This window comes from Anguilla rostrata, chromosome 18 (assembly GCF_018555375.3).
Source record: "Anguilla rostrata isolate EN2019 chromosome 18, ASM1855537v3, whole genome shotgun sequence".
In the NCBI taxonomy this organism is placed as follows: domain Eukaryota; kingdom Metazoa; phylum Chordata; class Actinopteri; order Anguilliformes; family Anguillidae; genus Anguilla; species Anguilla rostrata.
Genome location: NC_057950.1, coordinates 18,581,333 through 18,608,346, shown reverse-complemented (window position 1 = coordinate 18,608,346; position 27,014 = coordinate 18,581,333). Strand labels below are relative to the sequence as shown.

The following is a 27,014-nucleotide window of genomic DNA, read 5'->3' as shown; positions in this document are numbered from 1 at the left end:
TCTCCATGATGTTGGCCTAGACTGAAATAAAGAGAAAACTACATCAGCACAACCTTGGAGGGTTCACTGCAAGATACCTCAAGAACAGAATGCTAAGAAGTTTGCTAAAAAAAGTTCTGGAAAAAAGCATCTCTTTTCATGATTAAAACCCCATGCTTCATAATCTAAGCATGTGGCGGGTCTCACATTACCACTGGAAATGTGTTCCTTGATTTACTTCAGTATGTGCAGAAAAAACCCTGCGTACGCACATTATAGTGATAATCAGTTATGCAGTAAAGTGGATTCCACAGTTCACATATAGACTCCATAACACAACCCATTAGAATTGTGTGGAATCATGCTATCATGAATGGGTAAGTTAGTCCATCAAGTCTCCACTTGTCTACTGGCCTATGGTGCCGCATTTGCTTATTATTAGTCTGCTTTGGACTTTGTAATGCTCAGCAAGTCTATCCAGATAATTACAACTCAACTTGCCGCATTCAAGGACAATTCATAACTGTACCGTAAAATAGCTCTCCATTTATGTTCTCTTTTTATTTTTATTTAGCGATCTGCATTAATAAATTACTGCACTGACGGTACTGAATATGAGGCTGTTGACTGAGAGTGCGGATATTGCTGGACCATTGTGAATCTAGCAGGTTAGGCTGATCCAACAAACCTTCACCTTGAGTGTATTATTTATATTCAAGGCAAACTATAAGGCAATAGAAACCACAATAAACCCCTTATATCTAGCAAAATATGCATGCATAAATTAAGCAGGGTTCACTTTACATACGGAGTGTTTCAGTGCAAATCAATGATTGGACTTTACCAGTAAATTTTCTCAAATAACATCTACACTACTCTGTATCCCAACTTCACCCTCATATTTTTGTACACAAAGTGCTTTGGTATGTTGTGAATTTAAGTACAAAAGGAATGTGTCATCAAAATAAGAAAAATAGTGCTATTTTGGAAATACTGTCACTTGCAATTGATTTCACTACAGCATCACAGTCATGCAGAAGACATTGAAGGCAATATGGCTGAAAATGTATCTGTCCACAAAAAAGGAAAATACTTTATTGAAATAAGATAATTTAAATGCTTTCATTTAAGATTTCACAACCTTTTCTGGCAGAACTTACTGAATACAATAAATAAGTACATTAATAACTTACAAACCCAACAAACAAGATACAGCAAAATCATTTTTGAAAGGTAAATAAACCAAGGATGAACAAAGAGCAAGTATATACACACATAAATTGTAATCAGTATTTTGTGCAATACCTGTAGGCAAAATCAACTTCCAGAGCAAAGCATGATGTTTCCCTTGAAGTACAGTAGTTACAGCAAGTGACTGAGCAAAGCTATGCTAAGCGCGTGAGACTGAGTTTAGAAACTTAGGTTTAGTATTCTGAAAAAGAGAAAAAGTTCTGGGACAGTGGCTCCCCCTGCTGGGCTACTTCTCTGGTCCCTCACAGACAGGGCTTTCACATTTGATGAGGATTCGCTGACATTCTGAGAAGGACACAACCCACCCTCTCCCTTAATTTGCCAAGTATCATCTGGTAAATTTATATTATTAATCCTGAAAAATAAAATGTTTGGCATCACGGAAATACTTTCTAGACAGTCTGCCAACATGATATCACAGGCACACAACTGGAATTACAAAAGGAAACCACAGAGAAATCTGAACAACTCGCCTAGCACAGTATGTCTTTTTCACTGTTACCGGGGAAAAAAAGAAAAGGAACTAGCTGTACTGTGCACGGCGTGAGCCTCAGTCAATCAGAATAACCCTCGATCACTGCTTTCTCTCTGTTCCTGCGTTCTTTTTATCTCTGTGTTTTTCCATACCCTGTATGCGGACTTGTTCCTGGCACAATGCGTGTCACAAATTTATTGTGTTTTTTTATTTGCCTGGGGCTGAAGGAAGCCATACTTCAACCACTGATCCTATTTTACTCCAGCTCACTCTCTCTCTCTTTAGCGCCTTGAAGTCAGTCATCCATTCACCCACTCATTCATACATTCACTCTCAAGCTCACTCACTCACTCACTCATTAAATCATTCACTCATTCTCTAGCTCACACACTCATCCATGCATACATTCACCCGCTCATTCTTCAAAGGAAACAAACAGAATATTCACAGCGAAAGTGAACAGTGCCTGGTCAGTTTGTGTTACATTCTGCTCAAATGGCCTGGTCGACATCCATTTCAAGTCCACTCTGTTCCACTTCACTTCTATCGCCAGCTGCTGGAAAGGAGGGATTAATCCTTGAAAGATGGCATCAGTGATAGCGTAAGAAGTACCCAAACAAGCCGCGTGTCCCATTCAGGTACAACCTCTTTCTCAGTTCCAGATTAAGCCTCCTGCCCTGTTCAGCAGTGTCTCCCGCCCTGCTCAGCAGTATCCTCACAGTAACCCTTCACTCGATTGGTCTAGACCACCTGGTCAGAAATCCGGGAGACGTTGTCGAAGTGGCTGACTTGGGTGGAGACGGATTTTCGGCTGTCCGTACTGGTCCTCCCTCTGACCCGCTTCTCTTTGCTAGGGCTCGTCCCCAAATACCGGCAGGAAAACGCCGCCTTGAACTCCTCTCGAAACTTTCCTGTCGATGGGCAGAAAGAGAGGGTTTGATAACATATTTCAGTACCAATCCATAGGGAGAATTCCAACAGAATGTGCCGGGGCTTGGGTATTACAAGAGTGAATTCTAATTATGCCGTGGTATAGGCTAGCAAAGGGGTGGTCAAAAAGGTCGAGCAGAGTAGCAGAATACAACTCATACCATTAAGGGTGTATATGAGGATGCTTGAGCCAATGAACACTGAAAAGCTCTGAATACAGTGCATCTGAATAACTGAAGCGAAGCTCCCGGTGGAAACGCTACATACTGACGGAACACAGAAGCTTCCTCTTGTAATGTGGTGCTGTGTCCAGCAGATGGCGGCGCATGCTTCCTAAAGACAGCTATGTGACACACATTGGAAAAAAGGAAGGCTGATGGGCAACTGAATAAAAACCCACCGCTGAGGAAGTTGTAAATGATGGGATTGGCTGCGCTGTTGGCGTATATTAGCCAGTGAGAGAACGTGAACCAGGCGTAGACGGTCTCTCTGTTGTTGGTGTTCTTGAATGTTCCAAAGACCCTGCGAGGAGGCAGCATCAGAAAAGCAGTCACATGATGAAAAACTATCAATGCTAGTAAACTGAAGATAACAAATTCAGTGTAAGTGGAACACTGATTCATAGGCACACAAAGCCAACAAATGCAGGTCCTCTGATCTCCGTTATTTCACTGAGTCCATTCATATGTAGTGGTATGCACACAAAGCTTCTACTGACTCACTGCTCAGTGGAGACTACATTTACAGGCAGGAAATTACATATTTCATTCACATTTGCTCAACAGCAGCAGTGGAGATTAAGTGCCTTGTTCCGGGCTGATGCACAGCAGTGTGTTACTAAAGAATTCTAGGACAAAGGCCCACGGCTCTCTATTGTCACCTGCTATTCAGATAAATCTATATACACAAATATCTCAATAACTCGAATATCTTTTTTTTCCACCACAAAACTTTTTTTTCACAGCCCATGTTTCTGTTTGGTAAAATAAGAGGGGAACTCCAATTTATGAAATAAATGAAAACAATGTTTGAAAAATTAGAAGGAAGAACAATGGGCCTTGCACACCATCAAATTTGATCATTTATTGTGATTACGAAAGTTTAGACAAACATTTCGGCATTCATCTTTTTTATCTGAATGAACTGTTTGGTAAGATCAAAATCTATGTGTTTGGAAACACATGTAAAGGCATTCAAATAAGCTGTTTATATTCAGAATGCTTTATTATACCTACCCAATTTAAGTAGTTACAGACATCATATTAACAACAAAATGTTCATCAATCATTAATATTATATGTGATTATCAAATATTCTATATAAAACTATTGATTTTAACCACATCAACTAACCTAATTTAAACAATCATTTTGTTTTCATTTTTTTCTAGTTTTTGATTTTAAGTTCCATTTGGGTTTAGTTAGTTTTAAGAGTGATCTTGGTATATATAGTACATAGTTATAGTTTAGTTTTCATTTTTGCAATAACTTATTTTATTTTTATTTCAGTTCACAATGTTTTTTCGCAAGTATTCATCTTAGTTTTAGTTTACGAAAATAATCTTGTAGGGGCCTTTCGCCTGGTGCATGCTGGGATGGGCTCCAGCACCCCCCGCGACCCTGACCAGGATAAGCAGGTATAGATAATGGATGGATGGATCTATGAATCTTGTAGGGAATGTAATTACTTTATTGATAAGTGAATGATAATAATTATTGATAATGATATATAGACCCACAAGCATGCAGCCAAACCACTCACTGAACTGTCCAAAATTGTTAAAACAAGTCAGAGAGACGTACTGTTGCTTTGGTTATCATAATTCATCATTACAAAGAACCTGGCCTTCATCATTTTTACTGAAACAAATTTATAAAGTGACAACGATTGCGATTTCTTTTTCAATAAGTAGTTCAGCATGGTGTTATCCTTTAACTATAAACCGAGCATTGGTACCTTTTCATGATGTTGAGTACGCTGATAGGCAGGTAGCAGAGGGCGAAGACCAAGAGGACGACCATCAGCATGCGTGCGGTCTTACGCCTGGCCCGCACCTGCTTTATCTCAGCCGACACGGTGCTGGTCCGCACCTTCACAGACTCGCCCGGGCCGGGGGCCTGGGCCGAACACTGCAGAGACTTCCATTTCCTCTGCAGCACGGTGGACGTTCCCGGAATCTGCCATGAAAAGGCTTATCTGAAGACCACACACTGAAGACCACAGGTTCAAATCCTACGCATGAGAAGCATGCTGCCTTTTCTTCTGTCTCTGCACCATCCCGTTAAGCTTGCAGACCTTGATTAGCTGCTTTTTTAGAGCTGAGGTAATGCAAAAGCTTACACCCACACTGGGCCTTCTCAGATGAGACTGAACATCCCCCTCCCCAGACTGTCAGCTGCTGCATTCCTTCCACTCTCTACATTCCCTTACTTTATCAGGTTCCTTGTTGGTACAACAGTGTCTTGTGCTTTATTACAGATCACAAGAATCAAATGAATATTCATGAATGTTCATGTCCTTTGCCATGCCTCTTCATGAATATTTGGTTACAGGAACATCTTTTAAATACAAAAAGAGAGAGAGAGTGTCAATGTTAGGAACATGTAGGTAATCTTCTGATTGTCCCTAAGGATTTGTGCTGAAACTAGTAATAAAACTTGCTCCAGGGAAGCGTGACCCCCTCCTCATGGCCTCTCGTATGTCCTCCATGGTGAGGTCAGTGTGTGTTTGTCAGTAGGGGGGTGGTGCTGAAGGGTGTGTTTCTTATTTAAAGATTTCAGTTCTTCTCATTTTGCATCTCAAGCATACTGGCCTTTGTGTTCAAGCAATTAGTCAGCGTAGTTTCCCTGCAGGGTGTCTACTGTACTTCACCTCTAGACATTTTGAAAGCTTTGGATGCATACAGATGATCACATTTGCGTTATTAGTAATTGGGTAGTTGTCTCTGTCATGCACACGTACCTGTTGACACCACAGTTTGTGAAATATCTGAATGTAGGCCAACACCATCAGACACAAGGGAGCAAAGTATGTAGCGATGAAAAAGCAGGTGTGGTAGACTTTGGGGTAGATTTCAGCTGCAACATGAAAGGAGAATCACTGACAGGCACCTGTCACATTAGGCACAGACAATAACATATTCGCTTAGCTTTTGTGTTTCCTTGTATTCTGCACAATGCGATTTGTACTGAGGCGTATAATACACTTGCCGATCAGAACATATAATAAAGGCGTTTGTCATGAGGACCTGAACACCCACACACAAACCCACCTATACATGAAAAAGAGCTTCAAAGGCATAGGCACCCACATACAGAAAGATAAACCCATGAAAGCATTGCTTAAGCACAAAACATGGCTTTCACTTAACTTTTTTACTTCACTTTTGACTCAATCAGTTCAATTGTTTGGTTAAATAATGCTATCTGTCATCCAGCCCAGCAGGATCCTCAGTAGCAGTACAGCCTGCTTATTGCCCATGGAAGATTGTTGGGACCACCAACACTCTTTTTTTCCTGACACATAAAACGCCATGTGAAGTCTCTTACGATGAATTTAATATTTATTCAATCTTCGGCAGGTTGCTTTACACCAGGGAAATTCGCAGAGCTTCCACTGAGCCCTAGCTGGTGAAGGAGGTTTTTGTCCATTATTCATGGCGTGGCGATGTGGCAGTGGTTTGATCAGATGGTTATGATGGAATCTGAGACAGCTTGAGTATGAGACAAAGCTTGTCTCTGAATAAAATTACTTGGTGATCCGGCACAAACAGATGCTGTAAATGAAGGAGCTGCAACCGCCATCACATTTCATAACCACAATCATCATCATCATCATCATCATCACTATAATACCACAATGATGTTACAATAACATCACTATCATCATCATTACCCTCATCATCATCATCTTATTACTATGATCATGATGATATGAAGTCATCTATAGCTGCTCACTGCATGTTCATCGTCATCATCGTCATCATCATCATAACTTTGATCTCATGAAAGTGTCTCGTGGTTCACTGCAGATTGGCAGGTTCATATGGAATGGGTAATTCTTGGCACAGTTACACAGACTTTCAGAAGTTAAAATTAGTTTCCGCAGAGTAATAAATGATGACGAGTATTAACTGATGAGGGGGGTTATTCATGTCAAATCGGAATCGTACTTCAGGGCGCCATCTGTTTCATCAGACAGATGAAACCCCTGAAGACGCGTTTGGGTCTTTACAAGTAAAAAAACATCAAACGCAACATCAAAAACATTCTGCCGTGCTCAGAAGGTTCCGTGACAACAAAGACAGAATTTTTTTTTTTTTTCGAAAGTGTTGTGCGCGCTCAGCTGAATATCTGATTGGTTAATACGGCATGTAGCACTGAGGCGTGATAGGAGGAGCGGCAGCAGGTCAGGTTAGCGGCAGGCCTCACCTCCCCAGTGCTCGTCGCACACGGTGAACAGGCTGGTCTTGTTGGTCAGCTCGGGCATCAGGCTGGTGCACTCCATCACCACGGCCTGCGGGACCATGATGACGCAGGACGCCGCCCAGATGAGGACGATGCTCTTGCGCGCCCGCTTGGCCGTGCTTTTGAACATCAGCGGGTGGCAGATGGCGTACCAGCGGTCCTGCGCGATGCAGCTGAGCGTCAGCACCGACACGGAGACGGAGATGGTCTGGAGACAGAGCCAGAGCGGGCAGCGGGGTCAGTAGGGCACCAAGGAATCAGCGTGTACGCTGTAGGCCACTCTGTGGTTAACCGCATCTGCTAAAAGACTGAATTTACTGCAAATGTATCGCTATCTCGCCATGGACAGCAAAAGCCTTCACAGTGCATACAGTAACAGATGCCCGTTCTTCCGGCACATATTTTTAAGAGGCGGAGGTTATGTTAAGTGAGAATGTGAAATGTGTAACACTTTGATCAGATGGCTGCAAAGCTGCAATTTGCCAATTTTACCACACGATTTACAACTGACTTGGCCAGCCACAGTAGTGAGGCACAAACAATACAGTTCATAACTCAAAGCTGAGGGACTGGAGAGAATTGCATGACATCACATTGCATTACAGTGTAGGTTGCTCTTAATCACAACAAATTACAATGCAAAAGAACATCATTTCTCTTACTGGTTCAGGTGAGTGCATTCACCCGAGTTCTGTGAGCTACTGTGTCAGACATGGCTAAAACATTCCCAGATCAGTGAGTGTATATGCAACAAGCACTAATGTAACCAACATCCAAAATAGTGATCCTGAATTGATGTAAATGACATACATAACAAGTCTAAATGTTAAGCCAGAAAACCATACAAATTTCCTAATTGATCACAAAAACTATGTTTTAAGTGAAATGTTTGCAATTGCCGAAAGCCTCATAAGACAGGAAATGAAATTGATCATCCCTAACGGTCACATCAGCCTGTTCTCCATCAAGGGGTATCAGCACAGATCTTTGACAACTGCTACAGCTCTGTATATGTCTACTGTACTTCAAACAACATGTACTCACCACTGGGCAGATTGCTTAAGATTAAAACTTTCTCTCAAAGAGCCTAATTCATGCTCTTTATAGTGACAACCATATACATATTTGCACTGTGGAAAATTAAGACTGATGTTACATTTCCAAGGTAGTCATGGTGGTATTTGAAATGGACTTATTATGTATTATTGGGATGGCATTATTATACATGTAACCTTTATTGAATTTGAACATGAAATTAAAAACATTATACAAAAATAAGTATTAGAAATGTCTAAATCATATTTTCTATAATACTGCACTATCAATGTATATTGATTACATTACCATAGGCATGAGAAATATTCCTCCAAAGCACAATGTGTCTATACACCCACATTCAATACCATGTGGCACAAAATCACCATTTAACACCCCACAACCACCCCATTACTTTCCACAAGTAATCAACCACATGTAAGAAACTGAATTTCTCGTCTATAAAAATATTTCACTTTCACGGATCAAATGTAATGGAATTTCCCATTAATAAGAAAAACTGAATTCACATTTGTCATGCTCCTACGTTACACAAAACATAATAGAAAATTCACAGTAATTTTTTTTGCCACTTTTCAGGGTTTCCAATGGAAATATCCACAATGACCACAGGCTCTCAGCCCTTAAAAATATTCACTTCTGCACCTTCCTGGGTCTGAATGAACTTTATTAATTTCATATGGAATGGGTGGCATTCTCATTTTGTTGTTAAATATTGGAGGGACATCACTATAAACACAAGAAGGAATATTGTTTTTTAATACTGTCTGCCATGGCTCGATTGAGGAAGCTTGTTGCAATTGCAGCACAAGCATAGCAAGTTCACTGTTTGTATTGATCAGAAGAGGCTATAGCCAGCCAGCTATAGTGCCGTTTTTCCTTTTATTAAACGTGAAACTCGTGTCATTTGTATTTAGCAGAACAGGCTAGCCAGATTTAATGCCATTTTCTCTTGTTAAATGTGACATTAATAACTAGTTTGTCACATGTGCCCCCGCAACCAACAGTACAGGAGCACAAATTAATTTGTAAATACTGTAGCCTGTATATTATGAATATTACAAGACTATACAGGCTACGCCATTGTCAACGTGTCCTTCGTGATGGAACTATAGAATGGGAACTATAATTTGACAAGGGGGAGAATTTAAACATCAGAGATCAAATCTGATTGTGTGTAGCCAAACTTCATTCCAAAGTTAACTGGCCAATAGAGAGGCATGACCTATGCCTCCACGTAGATTCTGCACAAAGGATTGTGTTTGACTTGCAGCCAGAATTTCAACTCCGAAAAACTAAAACATGCAAAAAATGTAAACATGCAAAAACTTAAAAAAGCATCAACACACAGCCAAAATTTCAGCAAGATTTTCACAAAAGGTTCTTGCTTTTCTTTGCATAATAAAGACACAAATTTTACTCCATAAGAAGCTAGCCTGATCTTGTAAGTTAGACTAGCATTGTGTCTCCCCATGTTAAATCTATGAACAATTCTCATTAAAATTTTCTAAAGTCTACAGCCTTAAAAATATAAAAAGCACACTCAAAATGACCGATAGAATAAGGGATCTTGTGTCAGGATCCATTGTGTTTAAATTGAGTTATGTTTGCACAAAAATGCGTGAATGTTTAATGATAATTTTAGGGGGTATCCAAAACATAGTAAGGCCGTAATATAACTATACCAAAATCTTTATTTGGCAAGTCCATGGTGTATGTAGTCCACCTGCAAAATGGCATTGAGGTTGGTTTTGAAACTGCGAAGATATGAAGGTTGAGAAATTGCTGTTTTAAATTGGAGAGCTGACAAAAGGCAAACATACACTGAGTGCGGTAGTGTAATGACCTGCATTAACATATAAAATAGGACCACTCGGGAGTGGGGAGATGGAAGATGCCCAGCAACACAACCTCACCAATTTGGGAAGTTTAGCAGAGGCAGAGCCCACAGCATACAGGACGAGTTAGAGAAAATAGGTCCACGGTCCAGACTCATTGGGAACTCAATTACCAAACCATAAGGCGATGAGCCAAGAGATGCTAAATGAACAGAGCATAATCTGTGTCATGGGAAATGAACCATCCAGGAGCAGCATTCTGTTCATCTACACCTTCAGCATAAAAATGTGTGTAAATATTCGAAATGCCCAAAAACTCCCCACATAACACAGGTGGGTGAGTACATAACACAGGTAGGCATGCATATAGTACAGGTAGGCATCCAGCACTACTCCTTTCTTGGTCACATCTGAGCTCTCACCAGGAGCTGTGCATCAACTACCTCTCTCATAAAAAACTGTATTCCATGGTGGACAGCATCACACAGCTCCAGATAATTGCTGACAAGGCTCCAGGCTCTGTATGCTGGAGTAGAGGTCTGTAAAATAGCTTTCCCAGGGCAACCCCCTACTGAGATCACAAGGTGGATTTTGGGGGGGACTGGAAAATATTCTGAGTAATAAATACCATCTAATGGGTTGACACATATAAATCGGTATCATGAGCTATGTCCAGACTTTGAACACAATCTCTCTTTGACTCCCCATCTTCCGCAGAAAAAATGCATACTGATGGCAGCTACACAGGTAGGTGGGTAGGAGTAACGTTACAGTTCGTATGGCCAATTAGCCCACCAAATCGAACACATTCAATTACTACTGGCCTTCCTTACTTATGATTTCAGTTATAAAAGAAACACAGCTTTTTTGCCATTGCATGCAGTGTATGTTATTTAATTGAATTAACTGTCCTTAACTTAATTCTGAATTCCTAATCTGAGATTTCGGCAATCCCCTGCCCTCTGTGATCATGGCACTAGTAAAGGACATCTGTGGTCTTGGTAGGGAGCCAAGCAAAAAAAAATGGTGATTTTTTGTTAGATGCTCAGATGTGTAAATACACAGAGGAGGGGGGGGGGGGGGGGGGTAGCAGTGCTTCAATATATCCTGTAGTTTAGACAATTTCAGTGAAGATCAGTACCAACTGGTTTGCCTGGATCAAAGGGACCATGTTCCCTATGGTTTCCTTTTTTGCGATGTAATCTGTACCCCACTAGTATGGGACTTTTGCCTGACAGGGAGTGTGACAGAAGGTATGATTAGGCCTTTTCATTTACAAATAAGGACAAGGGGGACTAAGAGTTGTTTAAGTAATGAAATATACGAAAATATTGTATTTGCTAATTTGACTGAATGGCCTGGACTAATTGACAAAATACTGTAGACCAAACGATCTACTGGAAGCGAGGGTCCCAGGGACAGAGAGGGACATTGCATACAGTAAGACATGTGCTCCTTCCCTCATGGGGCTTCTCCATGCAGCAGCTGCAAATATAATCACCAATAATACAGCACCGTTATATCTTATTGTGGAAACTGACTGATAACCAGACCGCAGAGGTGAATGTGTCACAGGATGTGTCACTCAAGGGTTTGCTGTCTCCAGCTTTCAAAACCAGCTTCAAATGAGAAGGAGGCCGACATGCACTTCCTCACTTGTGACCTGGGGAGCGGGATAATGAACAGAAAAAAGAACTCACCTGCAGATAAGGTAGCACTTTGCACAGTGTTTTTCCGAAGAACCAGGTCTCTGTAATGTCCACGACCAGGCTGGCAGGCAGGCAGGTGATGGTCACCAGGATGTCAGCCAGAGACAGGTTCACAATAAAGTAGTTTGTCACTGTCCTCATGTGATGGTTCTTCCATACAGCAAAGCAGACTGAAACCACAGAGGCATGAAATACCCTCAGTACCTGTACAGTGATTCAGCTGAGGTCATCACAGGTGCACATTGAATGCATTAAAGAGTGAATGAGGATTTAAATTGGTGAGCCTTTTGAAATCACCACCCCCGGATTGCTTCAAAAATGCACTGCACACTCCCCCATATAATAGCACTAATTTCTGGTTGATGATAAGAAATGAAAATAAAAGAAGAGGGGAAAAAATGTCAATGTATAATACAAACAGTTGAGAACGAAAAGAAAAGCTTTCTTTTAATATTATAAAGATAATTTTCAAAGGTTGCAGTGAGAGAAAAATCAGCATTTTGACATCTTGCTTGTTTATTGGCTCACCGCAAACGAATGAATGATGGATTTTTTTTTCTGAACCCACATGTACAGTATGATAAGTCATGATTCACCCATGAACAGCTTGGGTTCTTGCTGATTTACAGCCTCTCAAAATCTATCCAGCTTTCAGCAGTCACAGTGCGGTCTTCCGCGTGCTTTCGACAGCAAACTGATAATGGTTTTGTCAGGAGAGAAATCTTCCTCAGCAGCTCGCTCACTGTAGGCAGCAAGTCAGGGCGCTGTTTTCAAACCTAAATGTTCCAGAGAGCAAGCCTCCAAATCTATTCCCAAAGCAATCATTGCATGCCTTCCCTGTCTGCGGAAAAGTGGTTATTATGTCTGCTAAATTCAGACAGCCAATTAAGATTCACTCTGCACATAGCGCTTTCACATAAGCAAATATGTGGCACGAAGAAGCTAAAGAGGAGGCTATCAGTGTCATTGCCATGATCCAGCCTGTATGTGATTAGTGAATAAAGATGCTATCAGAGTGATTGTTCATATTCTGATTGAAATGACACTGAAAGATATTCTGAGGTTGGTACATTAGAAATGACCGATTTTATTAACAATAATGGACAATGTAAAATCCTTTGGGTCCTTTGGACATACTGCATTTATTTCCTTCATTGTATGATGTGACATTGAAGGCTTCTATTTGGTAAAAAAAAAAAAAAACTATAGTTCTGTACCAAGAAAATGATGTAAACATGATAACGAGAAATGTTGCTTTAACAGCAACTTTATTGGATAAAAGTAAATTCTAGTGGCAGATCAACCAGGAGCGAAATACATAAGAACCACAACAGTATGAGCAATTTAATTAAGGATTAAGTTAATTACATGAATTTGCTGAACTAGGAAAGGCACAAGTGCAGGGAGAGCGTGAAGGAGCCATCATGCTTACAAACGAAGGAGCCATAATTGGCCACATTACTAATGTGGGCCAACCATTGTGGTTTGTCATGAAGAGGAAATGGTCTTCATTGATTCAAACAATGATTGACAGCTCATTGTAGAACCGTCCTTTGCAGGGCTCAAGAAAACTCATCATCACCAGAAAGACAGCGCATCTGGGAATATGAGCATGCATCTTAATACTGCAATATATGAGGTCGCGACCTCCTAAGAGATTCCGCACTGCTCCAATGCTATTACAAAATCTCTGAAAGAGAGCATTAGTTTGTGCCTAATTAATGTGTTCACTGCAGAGCTTGGGATCACGCAATTCCAAGACAAAAGCGTGTGATGACACAGTGAAAAGCAAACACTTCAAGTGGTAATGCAAATGTGAGTGGGTCAATACTGCACAAGGCGCATCTCATTATATGTTCCTTTTGACCCGCATGCATAGCTGTGGGCTCAACTCTAAGGCACTCCTGCAAACATTTATGATTAAAATTCCAGTCCACCACATACTGTGCTGCTCTGACCTGAAGCCACAGATCTCTTCCAATTGATAAAAGTGCAACGTAAGTGGTTACGAAGTCACAGTATTCATGTGCTTTGTATCGCTTGCTATCTTGCTAGGATTACTTATTTCGGGTGTATCTAAGTAACGGATTAAGTTATGATTGTTTTTTTTTTGGTTGTTTTTTTAAGAAATAAACAATTGTTCTAGTGTGTCCATTTATAATGTTAAAAACAAAACAAAACAAATAAATCTGGAGGGCTACCAGTCAAGCTCAAAATTAGAACTCAAGGTTGAATTTAAGTGAAGCGGAACTTACTTGTGGAAACGTTTTAAGTCTTATGAATACTGTACAACTCTGAATGCCCATAACAATGTAAATATGAATTCATCTGCATAGTTTTGCATGTACTTCCTACCTATGTTAAGTTTAGTAAGCAACATAAAAGCTATTTACAATATAGTGCACTACGGCAGTAACCATGAGTTTACAAAATATATCACAACTGTCATAACAGGGAAAATCGCCTTACATGGACATGCATTCACATATAAAAAAGACTGTGTGTGTTAGCTGCTCTATAAAAATGAAAGTGTCCCCCACAGTCTCACAGTAGGCAAACTGGCTGTTGTAACTCCAGTCAAGCTTGGTGTCTCCATCGCAAAGCAGGCATGTTGTTGGTCAATCCTGAACTTCAACCCATTTTGGCAAGATGAAGAAATTGAGCATTTCTTGTGCAAACTATGCTATCTGGGTGTTTTATTCCATTCCCAAGATCCTGCAAGTAGTCACTGAAGATTACACTTATTCCAGCTTCCTCTCTGGGGCCTGATGAGCCTGAGCATCCACTGAAATGGATATTAGGAGCAAAAGTCACCACCAGCATGAGGCACTCACTTCTGATGTAGAATCCAGGTGGCTGGAGAGCACTCACCATTTGCTTCTCTAGGCCACTTCTAGAGTACCACGAGGCAGGCAATTGCCTTTTTGGAGGAGACTGCAGGTTTTCATCAGCTGTCTGCACAAGTACTGTTGTATGAAGGAAAGCAGCATTGCAGTACTGAAGAGGAAGAATGGACAGATGTGCATGGTGAACCTGCACCTTCCCTATCCCACTGATAATATGGCAGGGCCTCCTCCTTGTTATTGCCATGGCCATAGTGATGATGCTCTAACTCTCCATCTCTACATTTCCTCAATCAGCACTCCAACCACAGTCGTGCTTCCTCCATCTCTCAGGGGACTGCCAACAATATATAGAATCTTCCAGTTTAGAGCCATTAGTGTAGATTTGTGTCTTATAGAACCTTCCAGCATAGGTTCTTGCAGAGTAGATTCTTCCTATATCAAACTTCCCAGAGTACAGCAGTGCAGAGTAGCTTATTGCCATTCTGAACCTTCCAGTGTACAGCTTATAGCAGCAAAAGGAGGAACAACCCCATATTAATGCCCCTGGTTTTGGAATCAGGAGTTCAGCAACATATATGGGTGAGATATGCAGGTGTCCACATATGTTTGGCCATGTAGTCTATATTTTCCTTAGAAATTAAGACTGCTCAAAATGTTGCTTTTCTGTAAAATCAGCACAGCCTACATGCACCAACACTATTGCTTCACAAAGATTACATCTTTCCACTGATTGATGCAGTCTTTAATTTGTTATTCAAAAAATGCCTGTAAACTAATATAAATGTTATCCACAATCACAATAATGCTTTGCCTTTCCAGAATCTTCCAAGCAATGTGAAATGCAAATGCAGATTCGGTTTTAAAATCTTTTCAAGCATTTCGAAAGATTGAGATCAGGTAATTACTTCTTGAGGAATATATTTTTTCACATAAAGGAGAGAAGTGAAACATTTCTGAGACAAGAGTGCAAGGCAGAGACAGCAGAGTAAGCTAGTGGGCTGCTGACCCCCTGATGTCTTCCTGAAAAATACGAAATAAGCGTAAAACATACAAACAAGACATGAGGAAAGTGCAGCAGGTGGAGAACTACAGGTGAGTATAAAGAGCTCTGCGCGAGGGCTGGTGAAGGCGCTGCCACAGGTGCAGGAAAACTGAATGAATCCCCGTCAGTACCTCCAGATGAATCGCAGCTTAAACACAGGAAAACTCGCCGCACCATCTCGACTGGCTTGCAGAAATGACTCACACTGCAGTGGGACCCCGAAGCACACAGGAGAGCCAGCATAAATATTGCCTGGCAAACACACACAGTATGTTTAGCCGTGGGACAGCAAACCTGCCCACGGCGCCGCTAGCACTTAAACCTTCTCTATATTGCAGACTGGGTCGCTACCACTGGCACATCACTCGCTCAAATCATACTGGTCTTTTTATAAAGAAAGAAAAAGATCAGATATTTACTGTATAGAAACTGACGTTCAGTGGATTTAATAAAGCATCTCTAGATTAGTCCTGCATACCTGCCTTGAAAGGGACCAGAGAGGAGGCGGATACATGAAAGGTTGTATAAACTTGTAAAAAATAAAATAAGCATGGCAGCTCGGACAATCTTAAAACATAAATATGCAAAAATAGATTGCGTCAACAAACATTTTTGTTCCCATTATATCCTTGTTTTTGCAGAGCGGAGAACATAGACAATCAAAGATTTACGGTCGGGGTGGCCCAGCGGACCCAGCTTGCACCAAGTGTGCATGCATACACGTACCATTAATGCACTGCACTCGCATCAAAGGCGCCGCTTTGCCAAGCTGCCAATGTCAACTGCAAATGGATGTTAACATTTAAATGAAGACATTAGATAATCCAATAAATTGTTTACAATGAAGATAGTCTATTTGATGGGATTAAGTTGGACACGCAACCACAACCACACAAACCAACCACATTACAGCCTGGGGCGGAACAATGGGGAAGAACTGGAAGATGCACTCTAGAAATCCCTGCTGTGGCCAGCTGCTGCCAAAAGGAATAACACTGTGGTCCAAGTAATTCACATTCTGATTTCAGCTGGGAAAGCATCCCCACAGTATCGCACTACCACCAACAAGTTTGACTGTTGGTATGACGTTCTCACTGTGAAATGCTGTATTTGCTTTATGTCACACATAATGGGACATGTGTCATCCAAAAAGTTCCTCCATGGACAGATGATGTACATGTTGAACTTGATGACTCAGTCTCGATTATTTCAACATAGCAATCAGCATTTTATAAGACTGAACATGCTGATTTGCTTAATGTCAGCATCTGGGAACTGTGTCATCCAAAAAAGTTCCATCCAGGGGCTTTTTTGCCAATGTGAGACGAGCATTGATGGTGAGCAGTGGTTCCCACCTTGTACTCTCTCGTGAATCCTATTTTTCCCCAGTCTCATTCTTATAATGGAGTCCTGAACACTGACCTCAGCTGAGGCTAAACGTTCTTTGTATGTATTTTCTGGGATCTTTGTGACTTCTGGGATGAGTTGTTGCTGCGCCCTTGGAGAAATTTCTACAGGCCGGCCACTCCTGGCAATATTCACCACTGTTCCAAGTGTTTTCCAATTGCAGATAACGGCTCTCAATGTGGTTCAGTGGAGTCCCAGAGGCTTAGAAATTTGTAACCCTTTTCAGACTGATATATTTAAACTTTTTTTCCCACATGTCTTCTGGAATTTCCTTTGACCGTAGCATAGAGTGCTTTTAGAAACTTTGTGGTGCTACTTCCCTCTGATGGTAAGGTTCAATATGAGATAGCCAACAGGGCTGGCTGCAATCAAGCCTGGTTGTGTTCAATCAGCTGAATCTATCAATTAAATTTAATTGGCTGATTGAGTAAGTAAAGAGCCAATTACTTTTTCGCATGAGTTTGATAACATTTTTCATTAAATGAAATAATGCATTTTAAAATGTATGCAATTACTCAGGTTCCCTTTGTCTAATATCACATTTTATCAAAAGATCTGAAAATATTTCGTGTGATAAATATCCAATAACAGAGAAAATCAGGAGCAAATACTTTTTCACGGCACTGTAACTAAAATGATCAAATATTTACTGTATTTATATTATATTTGCGAAAAACGCAAACGGCGGGAGAAATAGCCTACTTCTAAAATTGTACCTAGAATGCACGTTTGGAGACCATAGCCTATACACAGCACTCGCGCAAAAGTTGGCGCATCGCCAAAATGCAGATCTCGATCAGAAAACTATGTTAACATTTAAATGGAGGCATCGGATATTCAATTAAATCACTTACGCGGGAGATAATTATCTGACAGTTTACTGACATAACAAACAGGAGTAGGCTATTCATTCATCCATCGGCAGCAGACTGAGAGCTTGTTGCTTATTAACTCCTGGACACCGAATTCCATGGAAATGCAAATAAGCGGGCGCACTGGGGAATACAGATTTACGGGCAATGACATTTTACGGGCATTATCTTCATCAGATATTCCAATTATGTCATACTAATTTAATCATGTTAATCCAAATTGGGTAGGCTTTTTTCGGTTCAAACAAATCATTAATGGTTTGAAACTAAAACCTGAAGAAATGAATGCAGATGTTAGGATGTGACGTCCAATGCTGCAAAACTACATCGTTCACTCTAATATGGAAAACCACCCAGCCTATGATTCAGATAATGTACTTCGATTCTTAAACGGGAACGATATACACAAATTGGTAATGCTATAGCACAATGAGATTCATCCATATGACATTTGCTATAAGGACTTTCTGAATTTATTTCGGTGTGGTTAGCGTGTTTGGTTACAATGTGTAGTCCAATTCGCAATCAAAAACGGTTTCTGTATTTTGCTCGTGAAACCTCTTAAGTAATCGGTGCACACGATTCAATATATGTTGACTTTAATAAATAAATTCAACAATAATTGAAAAAAAAACGCGTTAATTCGCCGTCTTCCTTTGATGCAAATTGCGATGCCACTCAAAGGGCCGTTATTAACATTAGGCTAGCCTACATCACGTTACAATCTCGTTAGGCGCTTTCGTCCAGAGCAGCTCACAAAAATGGAAGTGTTAAATCTGTGATTGATGTTAGATGTGGTGTTATCGGTTTTTTAAATCTTAATTTATACTATAACTAAATGCAATCCTGGATGCAATATGCGTCCTATGTGTAAGACTTCCACCTGTGAGATGTATTAGGCTACATATGTCTGAACCTCAGCTTCATGTAAGATAGTTTTAAACTGGGGAAAACAGTAGTTAAGAAGGCAGTTAAAAATATTCAAATGTGTTTTTCTTTATTTGGTGAAACAAGTAAGTGAGACAAGTTCAGTAAGCGATGTGGTAGGCTATCTGTTGATTCCTCCATCAACCACATTGTACCTGCATTTTTGGATTTTCCTATAAAGTAATGTTTTCTATCTATAGCCAGCCAATCTTTTTTAAATATTTGCTTTGGTCGTTCGTCTTCTCCAAGAACTAGACACACGCCAGATACAACGGTAGCCACCATTAGGGCAGTGTTGATTAGTATATGGTACTATAAAATGAACAATGATAAGACGTAACCTACTATAACCTACCATCAACTGCCTCATACTGACCGTTAGATGCCACACACCGTACGATGCTAATATAATGCGCCAACTGAACAAACAGATTGGTCTCAGAGGACATATGAACTAAGAACAACTTTTTTTCTTCAACACAACAATTTCAGCAGGTTTGCTAGAAAAATTTCCGCTAATGGCGGGTTTGTTCAAGTACAAACAATTAAATGTAATTGTCACAAAAGGGCAACAGAGGAAAACAGCCTACAGTTTCTGAATAGTTTTTTTTTTTTTTAATTATTTAAACGCATGTATCGATTTAGTTTATTGATTAGATGTCACTGTTTGAAACTTACCAAGTGTATTTCCTATTAGAGAAACGAAGAAAACAATGATGTAGCCTGCTATCAGAACCCATTCATACTGCTTAGGGTGGAGGTATTCTCTCCAGATGTACTTAAGAAGTTCATCATCCTCGTCTATCGGTGGATACAGGTGAGATTCCGCGGTGGAGTTCCGCTCAGGAAGAGGTGAGCAATCCCCACAAGCATAATTTACGGTGATTCCTGACATCATTAGAAATGCTCTCAAAATGAGTTCAGAGGCTCTGAGATCTTCATTCAGTGTCCCAAGTCCGGCACCTGGTGGTGTGCACAGCGAGTGTTGATATTGCGCGTTCAGTGAAGGAGCACTGCACAACTGCCTGGTTGGAGCGTGCGCGCCGTCCTCGTGCGGTCCCGAGAACTCATTGCAAGACGCAGTAAATCTGGAAGAAGTCACAAGAAAAGAGAGCGAGAGAGAGAGAGAGAGGAGAGAGAGAGACGCAGTAGTTTATGCAACATTGTACACTGCAGGGGCACACTGAATGGCCCATCTGCCAAATAAATGTACAGGATCAGAGAAGGACGTGGGGTGAACCCGTGTTGTGTCCAGAACATTTCTTCACTTATCATTTCAGTACAAAGAGCCACTATTATGTAGTGTGGATGGAGGATTTAATTGGAATATAAAGCTTGGGGAAAACAAGAAATAAAGAAGGCAAACGCGCGCGTTAAGAGACTTGGAATAAAGAAGCGCTCAAACACTTATTGCTAATTACTCATGTCATTCATTGTACCAAGGCTTTAGCCGTAATACACTTTGGGGGTTGGCAGTGGGGGGCGCATTCCCCCAATTTTTTAGCACTTGCGATGCCATTGTTTTTATTATGCAGTTATTGAAATAACTATATCATCCAAAATGTTTGATGTGTTTGCTATTTTCACGCCTGTGCCACTGAGAGCTAGCTAGCTTAAAGTTAGATTAAAACAATCGTGTAGTGATTAGCCTGAGAATAGCTGAAGTGGGTGGTCCCCAATCCGATCTGTCTGAAATTGATGAACCAGCCAGGAAAAAAAACAGTTAGGCAGTTTCTCCGCCCACTGGTACAACAATTTTTGTAAAGCATGCAGACACTTCCCAGAAAATCAAAATATATATTACTATAAAGTATATTCATGAGGGACAAATTATATGATTGGAAACATACTGGACAGACCTGCTCGAAACGTGTCCAGAAAGCAACATGACATTGTACTAGTCTGAGCATATGCTCAATATTTGTGGCAGAGTGGTAAATGAAATGCATGGCGATCACACTCACAGAAGCATTGCATTTGTTGAAAAGGAAATAGCTGCACGTGAAGGTGGGGCTGGGGGTAATAAAGATGAGTGCTAAGCAAGACATTCCTTTTAGAGGCCACTGTGAAACAGAGAAGGTACTTAATAAGGAGAATGAGTCTGTATAATTAACGTGCTGTGTTTTTCTTAGAGCGTATCATTTATTGATATTTGTCGTTATGTGAAGGAAATTTAACCAAATATGAACCAATGTGTTCTAAAAATCTTACTGCACCTTCAACATTTTTTGATTCTTTTTTTCACCATGTAGAAATTGCAGCACTTTTTATAAATAGTCCCCCCATTTCAGAGTGTCATAATGTTTGGAACAAATGGTGTCATGGGTGTTTCTGTTTAGTCAGGTGTGTTCAATTGCTTACTTAATGCAGACATAAGAGAGCTTTCAGTATCTAGTTTTAATTCTAGCCTTTTGATTGCCTTGGGAGTCTGTCATTGGAATTTGTCAATATGAGGACCAGAGTTATGCCAATCACAAATGTAAAATGTGGATAATGCAAATACATGACAGGATAACTGTTATTATTATTCCCATGGAATTTTCTTTGTCCATGTTGATTTGAATTGTGTTGAAATGCTAGACAACACAAAGCAAAATCATTTTAGCACACTAAAATTGTTTCATATAAACAATGATAAAAGGGCAAATTGTATGGTACAGTGCTAAAATGTACAAGAAGAACGACTTGCATGCATAATCATATGGATGTGTCCTACAGTCAGCGGCTCAGACATGGAGTGATTGTCATCACAACAGTCATCTCTGACCTCATTTGTTCAGAGGCAGAGATGATCCTGGCATTCTTAGGTAATTACAGATAGGGTCTGCATTATGATTGTCAAAGATTCTGCCACTTCACAGGCCTTCGATAGAGTGTATCACATGTATTACAAATACCAAATCATTAACCTGTAATCTTCACTGTAATCTTTATGAATGGACTGGTTTAACTTTCATTGGTATCTGTTTATTTACAAAGCTATTGTTGGAAAGCTCCCCTCCGACTTATGTTCTCTGATATCTAGGAATTCCCCAGGTTATCAGCTTCATTCCAGCAAACTGTTACTCTTTAAAGTCCCCTGACCATCTACAGGCCTAGGGGAAACTGCTTTAAATGACTTTGCACCCAAAATGGTAAATGGACTGCATTTATATAGCGCTTTTATCCAAAGCGCTTTACAATTGATGCCTCTCATTCGCCAGAGCAGTTAGGGATTAGGGGTTAGGTGTCTTGCTCAAGGACACTTCGACACGCCCAGGGCGGGGTTTGAACCGGCAACCCTCCGACTGCCAGACAATCGGTCTTACCTCCTGAGCTATGTCGCCCCTTCCACAAAAGGTGGAATAATCTTCAGGATCAACTTGAAATGGACATATTAATAACATTCTCTGATTTTAAACATTCAGTCTTTCGTGCTTTTATTGAAAAGTGTGCCTGTTTTTAAATATTTACCCATTGTTTACAATTTTTTCATTAATGTCGTTATGATTGTTACTGTGTATATATGTCAGGTCCCCCTTAAAAAAGAGATGTTGATCTCCATGGGGTTCCTGGTAAAATAAAGGATAAATAAAAATAAATAAAAAACAATGCATTGCAAACCTGCTGAGATAAATAGTAAAGAAAGAAAGAGAAGAATAATTTAGGGATTGATACTTGGTCTGCTGGAGGTCCAGCCAATGCAGCATTCAGGTATTATTGAACTATGCCGACATTGGACTCTGTTGGGCTTTATTCAGCACAACTTTTTCATCCAGCTTTTCCACAAAACACATCAGAGTCTCATTAAGTTTCAGCATTCAAGTTTTCAAGAAATGGAAATGTTGATGAATGGGGAATGGACAGACTGGGTGTTTTAGCCGAACGCTTTTTGAGGCTTTGAATGGCTTAGCCGTTCACAAGTTAATAATCAACCTCTCAGTGCTGTCCTTCAGAGCTTTGTGTTGACGTTGAAATTCAGGGTTTCAATAGAGTTACATATATGGTCGACCTCAGCACATTACATACACTGGATGTAATATGTACAGAATTCAATTATGATTTGTCCTTTGCTACAATAATGAATAAATCAAAACAAATGAGGAAAATAATTCCCTTTTTGTTAATGCAAAGAATTTGTTTTGATTAGAGCAGCAGCCATGTTTTCTTTCTGTGCTTCACTTTCCAGTCTTATAATGTCTGGTAAAGTCCCTGACTCCCTTGAATTTCAGAACTTGAAATGTGTGCACTTGGCATAAGTGACAAGTCATTGGCCACACCTAAGTGCTTTGAGTGGGATAGTAGATGCAGAATGGTGTTTATGGTTGTAAACTGCACCAACAGAATGCAGACTAATAACATAACGAAATAGCCTCTGACATGGCCCTGATCCATGGTCCAGATTCAAATTGCCCAAATGAATTTCAATGATACATTTAATTAGGTCAATTTAAGGAGTTTGTGTGGTCCAGGGAGTTCATATTAGAGATATGGTACTGCATGAGGTTCAGAGGGTTCATGGTCGAATGAATGTGGGCTTCAGAGGGTTCAGATTAAGAACAACAGTGTTCAGTCAGCCAAAGCACAACTGTGACTGTGACGTAAAAAGCAGAGCCCTGACATCACGTTTCAGAGACGGACATGCACTTGTCCCTGCGCCGCTTAATCGATAGTAGAGGTTGCAGCAAAAATGCAGCAGGTGAACATGACCGGGAATTCCAAACTGGCAAAAAAAAAAGGTGACAAGTACTACAAATATTTTGTGTTCTCCTTGCCTCAAGCTCCCATGGTTCACTGCACAGTCCCTGTCTGTGATGTCTATGACAGGCACAATGGACAGTATATTTAGCCAATTGGAGCAATTATTAAAAAATTTAACCCCGGCGGAGAAAACTGGGGTGAAGCCGAAATGCTGCTGCCGGGGTGCAGATGGCCGTCCCGCAGAGACAGCAGGAGAAACCGCAGGCAAAGGTCCCAGGGTTCAGGCACGCCGTGGGTGGGTTCCCGCAAAAAAAATAAATGCGAAAATTAACCTTCCAGTAGGGATTGTAGTTCCTGCTAACTCCCCAGTTGAAGGGAAGAAGCCCTTTTTTTTGCCATTTTTCTCCCATTTTGATGCAACGATCAGGACTCATGCCCTCACCGGCTTCCCACCTGCAAACACCGCCAATTGTGTTTGTAGGAACGTCTGACCAAGCCGGAGGTACTGCTGCCGGGGAACCCGGGTCTCTGCGGTGGTAGGCGAGTGCTTATACCTCCACACTACCCAGACGGCCCCAAAAAGAAGCTCTTTTGAAGGCAAGCTGATGTCATCCTGATTGCATGCAGCCAGAACTGATGATTGTTGATGGCTGGCTTTCAGTGATTGAATAATCGCTGCAATCACTGAAGTGCTGTCTGTGATGAGACAATCTGTGGCACCGTAGGTTTCTCTCCTTGGTCACAGGGACATATGACTGGATTGAGCAATCGATTATACTGTATATATTGCTTATACACACAAAAGCTCTAAGTGAAAAGAAGTTAACACAATTTTAACTTGACATATTTCTGTAAATATTAGCTAGTATTTATTTGCTGAATGCAGCAGTTTGCAAAAAATAAAAATTAAACGGTAAATGTGGCATGTGCAGGAAAGTTTAGGCACCCTTCCAGTTGATCCTCTAACTATATATATATTTACTGTTAACAACCTTGGGCTCTTCTAAGCAGCAGTCTGAAAACTTGATCTGGAAGACAGAGAAAAATCTCTAATAGAACTGCCCATTTAATGGTCAGGTATGCAAAGCAAACCCCACATTTCACTACAAAGGGCCTGCAGAAAGGTTCAATGGTGCACCTGCGCACTGCGCAGCACCGGCATGTGTGAGTCGCCCAAAGGAAACCTTTCATGCGATCACATCACAAAAGTCAACATCTGGAGTATGCAACACAACACTTTGATAAGCCAGAGACATTTTGGAACAAAGTGCTGTGGGCTGATAAATAAAAAAATTCAACTCTTTGGCCACCAAAGATATAGTGATAAAGATACACATTTGGAGAGAAACAGGTGAAGCATTTGAAGAGAAGGACACCTTGCCAACTGATAAGCATGGTGGTGGATCTGTTTTTTTTTTTTTGGGTTTTGTGACAGATAGTTGCACAGGAAATAGTGTGTGGGTGGAAGGAAGAATTGATTCAACTAAATACCAACAAATCCCAGAAGCTAATGTCCCAGAATCAGGGAGGAAATTGAAAATGGGAATAGTTAGGATATTTAAAAAAAAAAAAAAAACAATTATCTAAAAGTAACCTCAAAATGAACTGTGAACTACTTAAAGGAGCTAAAGATTTAGGTTTTGGAATGGTCCCGACTCTCTTCACATACAAAAACTATAAAACGTGCAACCAGGACTTCCCAAACCTTTGCATACCACTGTATAGGCTAAAATCCCATCTCCATTTATGAACATTTATTAAAGTTTACTAACCAATGCACACAACATGTTTGCACTGGAAATGCTAAACAATAAAACACCTAACAATATATGAATATAAAGTTACTAATAAGTACGGCCACTCTTCACCTTAAAAAAACAGCTTCAATCCGTCTTGGAATGCTGGCCTACCAGTTCTGAAATGTGTGTAGTGGGGATAAAGGACAATTTTTAAAGAAGGAATTTGGGGATATCACAAGGGTAAAGTGTTTGTACAACAAGGTGCACCTGGCCTTGGGAAATGTCTTCATATGTGTTGGCCATTATATTTGTATGACGGAATGACTCGCATGAGACACCATTACATATACACCACCATCTTTAATAATTGAAAACAGACATTGTGGGCTTTCTCCAAATGTAAACCCATAGGGAAGCAAGAAGAAGAGTTAAAGATGACTCCTCAGGCAATATTCCTTTCCCATTGTTCAGGGGACCAGGTTTTGCACTTCTTACACCAGGCTATTTGTTTTTGTGCGTCATCCTTGGATACCAGCAATTTCTGAATGGTGACTCTGCCTTAAATACCAGCACTGCGAAGCTCAAAACATACATTTTGTTCACACTAGGTCACTGAGGTGTTGATTCAATCCTGTGGCCATGTTTGAGGCTGTATTTATGGGGTGGTTAGAAACTATCCTGTTTAGTGTTCATCTGTCCCTGTCAGTGAGCTTCATTTTGTGACCACTTTTTAAAGATCTTGTTGGTGCAGTGTGTCTGTGCTTTTTCATGGCATATGTAGTCATAATTTTCAACACTGTTCCCCTGTCATAGTTTTTGTAAGCGGTGCATCTGCAATTCAGACACTGATTTTTCAGCCTCTTTGGAACTCTCTTAGTTGGCAACTGTTTCTTTGGAAACTCACGCATCAAAGTGTGTCAGACCTTTTTTATTACTGCCACATGCTACTAATTGACATTCAGCACACCTACAGTATGTAGCAGCGTTTGTAATTGTGATTTAGTTACTTTAACTTTGATGACGGAAATTGGTTTAGGACATGTCTCCCACTGCTGCCACTCGTCCAAACATGAAAAGGTGAAATTGAGCCTTAGGGCAGACTGCAGACTGCATGTTTTAGGTCACCTTTTCAGTGCTACAAACTGAAACTGCATTAATGCTCTGGCCTTTTTCTTTTTATCCACTGTGTGTGTGTGTGTGTGTGTGGAGCCAATGCACTGGCTTCAATTTGTCTTCTCCAACCGCAGCCTTTTCTGTGTCCCCCGTTAAATGGACAGGAAAATGAAAACTGATTTGCTCTGCTACTGCACCGTAATAATGGCATCCATTTTAAAATTCAGCTACATCGGGTATTGTTCTGAACTGAACTGTTTATTCCATATTGATCTGAACAAATATTTTATTCCAATAATATTTTTTGTTGGTAAGTTTTCTATTTCTCCTCTGTTGTCTCGCATTTCATTGTACAGCTCAGAAGAAAGCAAAGATCAGTGAACAAAATGGCTGGCTTTTTTAAACAATAGGATTAGTCTCGACAGGAATGCACAGGTTTCAGATGAGCTCTTTTTAGGAGTGCAGGAAATTCAACACTATAACTAGGGAATAAATGATAAATTCTCAGAACAATAATATTCAACATAATTCTTAATCTTTTGGTGTGTCCTGTACGTGCCTTTTGTTTTCGTTGCAAAGATCAATCTTTGAAAATAAATTATAATTATGAATATTGATAATATGATTCTGTATTGATTTACTAACACTACCACTATACCACCTACTATTGCTACAACTACTGCT

General features: G+C 40.4%; 1 protein-coding gene across 1 annotated transcript; it reads right to left on the bottom strand.

Annotated features, from left to right (window-relative positions):
• Positions 1–1,048: 1,048 nt before the first annotated feature.
• hcrtr2 (hypocretin (orexin) receptor 2) lies at positions 1,049–19,978 on the bottom strand. The gene is made up of 7 exons (XM_064317895.1): positions 19,477–19,978; positions 11,696–11,874; positions 7,066–7,309; positions 5,597–5,712; positions 4,592–4,812; positions 3,036–3,157; positions 1,049–2,616 (listed from the first exon to the last, which is right to left on the bottom strand). The coding sequence occupies exons 1-7, from the start codon at positions 19,694–19,696 to the stop codon at positions 2,447–2,449; spliced, it is 1,272 nt and encodes a 423-aa protein (XP_064173965.1). The 5' UTR covers positions 19,697–19,978; the 3' UTR covers positions 1,049–2,446.
• Positions 19,979–27,014: the final 7,036 nt, after the last annotated feature.